The sequence below is a fragment of the Nicotiana attenuata genome, unplaced genomic scaffold (assembly GCF_001879085.1).
Source record: "Nicotiana attenuata strain UT unplaced genomic scaffold, NIATTr2, whole genome shotgun sequence".
In the NCBI taxonomy this organism is placed as follows: Eukaryota; Viridiplantae; Streptophyta; class Magnoliopsida; order Solanales; family Solanaceae; genus Nicotiana; species Nicotiana attenuata.
Genome location: NW_017670459.1, coordinates 339,898 through 347,975, shown reverse-complemented (window position 1 = coordinate 347,975; position 8,078 = coordinate 339,898). Strand labels below are relative to the sequence as shown.

Below are 8,078 nucleotides of genomic sequence, written 5' to 3'. Positions count from 1 at the left end.
ATGATCAAACATTAACCAAATGCTTAAAACCATTAGATTTTCAGTCTTTTAATTTTCATCAAAAATTTATTTCTCGAGCTAGGGACCTCGAAATTTGATTCTGGACATACGCCCAGGTCCCATATTTTGATACTGACCCACCGGGACTGTCAAAACACGAGTCCGGGTCCGTTTGCTAAGAACATTAACCGAAGTCAACTAAATAAACTTTTAAAGGCAAGAATTATTATTTTCATCAACTTTCAAAGGCCTCGAAACACATAATTGAGTTCTAAAACATAAGATGACCTTTTGGGCCATCACAAGGTGATTCTTGAATTTTGAGGAAATACCAAGATTCAACAATTGTCAGAATGAAATGCCATACAACAAGTGAGTGTAAGGGATTTGGGTCATTTAGTGGTTTTTGTGGCCGAGGTTCGGCCAGAAGGCCAAACAACTCTTTGTTAGCCCGAAGAAGCTAATCAGAATGAAGCATGGTAGTGGCAAAAGTAGACACCTTCAGCAAGAATGTCACAAACTAACCACCACATTTTCAAACTGACAAGATTTTCTCTGTTTGAAACATGGGCAAGAAATTTTAGTTGCTCTACAGAAATCCTCTGTTAGGAAAGCATGTTCTAGATAAGTTCAGTTTTAAATTTTGAGGACCCTCCTGTATAATGGGATTTAGTTTTAGATTCTCAGGACCCTCCTGGATAATGGGATTCAATTAACACTCACAAATGTTTCTGCTACAAACTGGGGCAGAAAATTTTCTTTGTTTTGTCTGTTTTGTTGTGTTTGCAGGTGCCCACCGGGAGAACGAGGGAATTCATTTCAAGTTTTATGTCATTAGCAGGCGCCTACCTGGAGAATGAGGGAATTCATTTCAAGTTTGAAGTTAGTAGCAGGCGCCGACCTGGAGAACGAGGGAATTCATTTCATGTTTTAAGTCAGTAGCAGGCGCCCACCTGGAGAATGAGGGAATTCATTTAAATTTTCAAGTTAGTAGCAGGCACCCACCTGGAGAACGAGAGAATTCATTTCAGAGTTCAGTTCAATTCAACAGCAGGAACCCGCCTGAAGAATAAGGTCAATTCAAGTTAGAAGTAGTAGAAGCGCCTCAAGAATGTGAATCGACAATTCGAAATGCACAACAGGACTGTAGAAGGTTCAAGATCAAGCTTCGGAAGATTTTTAGATAGGAATCTTGTAATTCATAGTTGATAGGCTTGCTTAGTTTCTTTTCATTTTGATTTTGATGTAATAAGGAGTTCAGCAAGCAGTATCAGCAGCAACAGCAGTAAATCCCAGCTTCTCGGTAGTCCCAACTACCAAACTTTCCAAAACTACACTGACCTGATTCCTTTATAGCCAGGATATGTAGGCAACCTCCGAAGCAAGGTTCGGTCAAACTTTTTCAAAATGTTTCCTAGGGAGTATCCAAACGGGCAAAAATTGCTCGTAGTTGCTCACTTATCTTTGCCCGAAATCTGTTGGTGTTTTCGAGCAAAGAGGGGCAACTGTGAGCACGTGATTTTTTCCCGACTAAAAATACTCCTACAAAAATCAAAAAAAATTGATATTTCTAACTATTTTAATTTTATGGAATTTTTAGGAATTCCTTGCCAATTGTTGTTTGCATTTAGTTACATATTTAATATATTTGAATCATAAGAAAATACCACAAAAATGTCAAAAATTTTATGCATTGCATTTTAGGTTTTTATTTGCATTTTTAGAATTTAAGTTATTTATTAATTTCATTATTAAATAAAAATCACAAAACTTATGATCATTTTTACATTTTTAGCTTTTAGTGTTAAATTAGAAATTTCCTTTCACTAGTGTTGAGTTAATTAATTATTTAAATGGTAGAAATGGATAATTAAGTTTAATTATACAAATTAGATTGATTTTGGACTTAATTTAGGTTTTTAATTAATTTTATTAGGATTTAAAATCAAGAAAAAAGAAAGAAAGAAAAAAAGTTTTGTTTTGTTCCGAATTTGGGCCAAAGCAATTTCTAAGCCATAAATCCCCTCAAAACCCAATTAGCCCTAACCCAGTCTTTCCCCCAACCGGTCCAAATCCCTCACCAAACCAAAACGACCCCGTTTCAACTAAACCTAATCTCCACCATCTATCAAGATCACATACAACGTCTCCCAACTCGTCACCCTTCCCCCTTATAATGGTCGGAAGACCCCCCCCCCCAAACCTTAGAGACCGACTCCCATTTTCCCCTTCTCATCTCTCAGCTCTCATCTCTCATTCCTTGTGAAAGCCGCTACCGAAAATCTCCCTACGGCGGTGGCACTACTCCAAACCACCCCAAATTAACATCCCATGATCCTCACACCCCCTAATCCTTTATCCCTTACCAATTTTCCCAAAGAACCACCCAAAATCCTCGAATTTTAAATCCAAAAGTGGCCAGAAAACCTAGCTTCGTTCTTTTTGATTTTCTTCGTCAATGTTCGATCATTGTGACTTAAAACTGACATTGATCAATTGCTCTTGATTAATGTAAGTTTTGGTCCACTTCGAAGTCACGGATTCCGGCCGACCAGTTAGAGCTTCGAGTTCCTTAACCTTCAGGGTAATCCTTTTCTCTCTTTTAAATTTGAATTAGTTGTTCTTTTCATATTGCATGATTAGTTTGTCCGATTATGTTCAATCGTTTTAAGTTTAGCCCATTAATTGTTTGAATAGCTAGTTTTTATGTTGTCAAAAAAGGGGGTGTAAAGGGTAATAACAGAAGTTTAAGGTGGCTAAAAGGCTTTGCAAATTAGAGAATCTGAGTTAGTTAGGTGAGAAACTTCTAGAAAGGGTCAAAAGGCAATAATACCAATAAAATTAGGTCAGATTTGGGTAAAAAGGGGTAAAATAAAGAAGCTAAAGGGCTAAAAAAACTTGGAGGAATATCTGGATAGACAGTTGTTCAACAGCTGTCCAATTCAGTTTTAAAAAGATGCTTTTTTTCCCTGAAATTTAGGGAAGGCATATTATTCCCTTATCCTTTGTGCACATGATAGATTTTTCTATATATAAAAAACTTCTATCTTCATACACTGGACTGGACACACACGGATTTCACACCAAAAACCCTCTGAAATTCAGACTCTTTTCCTTCATTTGAAGACTGATTTTGAGATGGATTTTTACACATGAACCTTCTGAAAAATTAGGAACTTCATTCTCATTTGACAATGATTTTGCATTAGAGTTTCATTGGTTTTGGGTCTATTGCTGACTTCTGGGTTGAAGATTGAAGTTATTATGTGTTGTTTTCTACTGTAATTTGCTGTTATTGTTTAGCTGAGTTCTTTTCTTTGGATTCCAGACCTTTATTTGGTCATTTCCTTCTGTTTCCTTACTGATAGGTATGTAACATTCTATCTGAAATCTCTATTAAATATAAAATTGAAGTTGTGATTTGTTCTTGCTGTATTTATGTCCAAATTTCGTGTATTGAGGGTCTTGGCCTATAGATTTTTCCATATTTGCTTTCTCTCTTGATGTCTAAACAAATTCATTTTGCTCAATGTTGAAAGTTAAGCTGAAATTGTCCATTAACTGTGTTTAATTTAGCTCGAACAATGATTCGTATGTTTGATGCATGTTGAGAGTTTAAATTATAAGAAATGACTCAAGGTCTAGGGATAGTAGCTTTTTCTCATATGTTAGATGTTCTGATTTGCATGAGTAAGTGTAAGTGTAGTTTGGTCTCGTTTAATTTCTCTATTTGTTGGTAGTATCATTAACTTGCAATCTCAGAATCCAATGGCAAGGCTTTGGAATCGCAAGGAGCTGGCAGTAAACACTATGGCAGGAATTGATATGGCAAAAGTCTAATTTTAGAGTCTGTTAGTAGAAGCCTATAGGTGATGACAGTATTTTAATCTATATCACTAGTTGTTAATTTTCATAAATGTCTATAATTGTTAGAATCACTTATTGTAATCTCTGTATGTAACATGTTCACAATTCATGCTTTTTAGACATCTTTTCGATAGCCCTATTCTTTCTTCTGAAGTTTAAAGATGAAGCTTCAAATTGTTTGTGTTTTATTGTTGGGTGATCGTGTGCAAGTTCCTACCATTCTTCTGAAATGCAGTAAGCGTATCTGTCATTGTAGATTTAGAATAATTATCCCCAATTCAATAGTTTAAGGCTGTAGTTCGTGAATTCAAACAACCACATGTATTTGATAGAACCTTAGCAATTCATATCTCAAATGGTTATATATCTTTATAAGGCCTAAGTGTAGTTGACTTTATGATCAATGCTATTTCCAAGATGAAAATGCCAAGGTTTCCAAAATGGCCGTATCTTTCTTTTAGCAAGAAGTTCATCCAAAAGTTGGCTTAAAATAATTTTCAAATCATATTCTCCCCAATATTGCATTCCATAATTGATGACCTCACAACAATCTCAAATTATATTAGGGAATAAGTTACAAACATCGTAGTTTGCTTTAGGCGCGTAATTAAATCATCAAAATTACGGGTACGGTTCCTGTGACGTAGTTGTGATACGTAATTCCCAAAATTCGGGTGCACATTTCATGTGACTCAATTATAACATCAAATAATAATTAAAATAAACATGTTGTAAATCGCGGGCGCGTTTCACGTGGCGTGATCCGCAATATGTACAAAAACAAATGAGTGCGCGACATCGCTACTCGTTCAAACAAATCCCATAAACACTAAAAGCGATTAAAATTCTATTAAAGCGGTTTAAAGGTCAAAATTCACAATAGGTTCGAAATATGTAATAAATCAGATAATTAGGCCAATTATTAATAGTTGAGCGATCGTGCTAAAACCACGGAACTCGGGAGTGCCTCACACCTTCTCCTTGGTTAACAGAATTCCTTAACCGGTCTTCTATGTTCGCGGACCACAAATAAGAGTCAATTTCCTCTATTTGGGATTTAAAATAAACACGGTGACTTAGGACACCCTAAATTATTCCAACTAGTGACTCTGAATTAAATAAATAATCACATTTCGATTAATGTCACTTTAATTGGAAAAACTCCCCTATCCCCTCGGGAAAAGGAGGTGTGACAAGATAAACCGTTAACCCGTTAAGAATTCTTATATTTATACATTTACCCCTATGTATATAAAGTAATATTTTGAAGCCCTAAATCCCTAATTTATCAAATCTCAATTCATGCCGCAGTAGTCAGTAAATTCTAGGAAGATATTGCTCAGATGGACTTTGGTTTTGCTATATCCATCAATTTCTTCTTTATTATGTGGTTCATTAGAAAATTAAAAAGGAAAAAGTACAACTTTTAAAGAATCCCTTTGGACTGGTGATAATTTAGAGTGGACATATTTAACCACAATCTTGAACTATATGATCAACTGAAGATGTTGATCATCATCGCCATCTAACAGGAAAAACAGATCTATATTTTACAAAAATTGTCTATTGAGATTGAGAAGCCTATATCTTTCTCTGTACATGAAATTGTTACTAGCAGCATTGCTAAAACCAATTGGATTATATAAATGCTTGACTAGAGAGATGCGAGCACCAAGCAGATGTAATGCTTTACTCCAATTTTTTCCTCATCTCTAATTCTAAAATTTTGTTTTATTGTCTATTTAATTTAGCCAAAAAACCGCCTGATAATTGCTAATCCGATACCAATACGCCTGATAGCTTATTGGATGGCTAGCGGATTGTTACTTTTATAAGCCGATGACTGATAACCCAAACCGTTAACGTGAATGTTAGATTTGTGAGGAAGAAGATTGAGAAATGTAGAAGAAGAGAAATCGAAATTGTATTTCTTAGTCGGTTAAGCATTCGTTCATTACAATGCTATATAGAGCTTCACCACTAACTAAATGACAACTCTTGTACAGTTGTCAACTAACCACTTTAACTAACCACCTTATAACTAACTCTAAACATACCCTATACTTTTACTATGTACACTTAGACCCTATATCCCAAGACTCTCCCTCAAGCTAGAGGGTAGAAAATATTGAACACTCCGAGCTTGGAAAGAAGGAAGGAGTGCTGAGCAACACCAAGACCTTTTGTCATAAGATCAGCCAACTGAAGCTTGGTTGAAATGTGATAAGGAGCGAGCAAACCATTCTTAATCTTCTCTCGAAAAAAATGACAATCTATCTCGATGTGCTTTGTCCTCTCATGAAAAATGGGATTTGCTGCTATTTGAAGAGCAGCTTTGCTATCACAATATAGATCAACAGGGTGATGTATCTCATTGTTCGACTCTTGCAACAATCCAACTAGCCAAGTAACCTCAGTTGCTACTGCTGCGAGGCTTCTATATTCAGCTTCAGCTGAGCTTCGACTCACTGTCTGCTGCTTCTTGGACTTCCAGGACAATAAGGTATCCCCTAGCTTGACAACATATCCAGTGATCGACCTTCGTGTGTTTGGGCATGCTGCCCAATCTGAATCACAAAAGGCAGAAAGCTGAGTAATAGGGTCCTTTTTTAGAAAGACACCAAGACCAGGTGAACCTTAAATGTACCTAACCACTCTAAGTGCAGCAGTTAAGTATGACTGCTTGGGATGCTGCATGAACTGACTCAAAACTTGCACGGCACAGCAAATGGCAGGTCGTGTAATGGTCAAGTAGAGTAACTGACCCACCGGCCTTTGATAACTACCCACATCTTGCAGCTCTTCATCACCATTGTGCCTTACATGTTTGTCATACTCTGTGGTGGTGAGTTTCTGATTAAGTTCAATAGGAGTGGATGCAGGTTTAGCAACGGCTAGTCCTGTGGTGGATATTAACTCCATTGCATATTTTCTCTGGTTTAATATCATCCCCTTATATGACTCAACACTTCAATGCCTAAGAAATATCTTAGCTCACCCAAATCTTTGACCTTAAAACTGTTATGTAATGTACTCTTGGCCTCTTCCACAAGGGAAACATTGCTACCAGTGATCAAGAGATCATCAACATACACCAATATAATCACAATGTCATGTGTTATCTTCTTAGTGAATGGAGAATGATCATATGCACTCTGCTAATATCCTGCTCTCACTAAGGTATTTGTGAGCTTAATGTTCCACTGTCTTGAAGCATGTTTCAAGCCATAGAGTGATTTTAATAGTCTGCAAGCTTTATTCTCCCCCTGTCGTTGGAAACCCTGTGGCAAGATCATGTATACTTCTTTATAAAGATCCCCTTGCAAGAATGCATTATTGACATCCATCTGATAGAGGATCCATCCCTTTGAGGCTGCTATATTAAGAACAATTCTCACAGTTACCATTTTGGCAACTGGTAAGAATGACTCGTGATAGTCCAACCCTTCTTGTTGGGTGTATCCCTTTGCTACTAGTCGTGCCTTAAATCTTTCAAGCTCTCCCGTTGGTTTATATTTGATCTTAAACACCCATTTAGAACCAATTGGTTTCTTCCCTTCTGGCAAGTTGACCACTTCCCAGATATGGTTCTCTTCAAGTGCTTTAATCTGTGTTCCATAGATTCTATCCATCTTGGATCATGTGCAGCTTCCTTAAAGGACCATGGTTCAGTTAAAATTGAAAAAACATTGAGATACGACTGATATGCAGGGGATAGATGATCAAAAGAGATAGCATTAGAGATGGAATAGACAGTGTTAGTATGTGTCTTAGCAGTGGTGATGTAACATTTAAGCCAAACAGAGGGCCTTCCTTGTCGACTAGATTTCCTAGTCTCTACTTCTATAGATGTTGGTTGTGAATGCACTTCTTCTATTCATGCTTCTTCTATTGTTGTCTCAACTTCTGGTTCAAGGATAGCAGGAATGGGATTCTCACTTATTGGGGCAGCAGCTGGTGTCTCATGTTCTTCACCAGACTCTTTATAATCTATGAATGTGTCCACACTAGCATTCTCCACTTCTATAGTGGTGTGTTTAGCAACTGGCAACCGGATGTTCTAGGTTGTAGTTGGAATCACAGGTGCATGTGGTTTATGTCTATCTACTTCTACAACTGAAGGTTGAGAAGTGAATAGATCCCCTGTACAGTCTGAATCAGTAGTTCTTTCAAAAGGAAAGACCTGCTCTTTAAATACCACATCTCTGCTA

At 36.9% G+C, this 8,078-nt stretch overlaps 1 protein-coding gene and 1 long non-coding RNA gene across 2 annotated transcripts; one reads left to right on the top strand and one right to left on the bottom strand.

The window, feature by feature from the left end:
• The first annotated feature begins 3,028 nt into the window (after positions 1-3,028).
• Positions 3,029-4,004, top strand: LOC109239727. Its single transcript, XR_002069958.1, has 2 exons — positions 3,029-3,368; positions 3,741-4,004. It is a non-coding gene; the product is annotated as an uncharacterized LOC109239727 (long non-coding RNA).
• Positions 4,005-5,973: 1,969 nt separating this feature from the next.
• Positions 5,974-6,789, bottom strand: LOC109239723 (uncharacterized mitochondrial protein AtMg00810-like). Its single transcript, XM_019406305.1, has 2 exons — positions 6,520-6,789; positions 5,974-6,471 (listed from the first exon to the last, which is right to left on the bottom strand). Exons 1-2 carry the CDS (start codon positions 6,787-6,789, stop codon positions 5,974-5,976), a joined length of 768 nt encoding a protein of 255 aa, XP_019261850.1.
• Between the last annotated feature and the right edge of the window lie 1,289 nt (positions 6,790-8,078).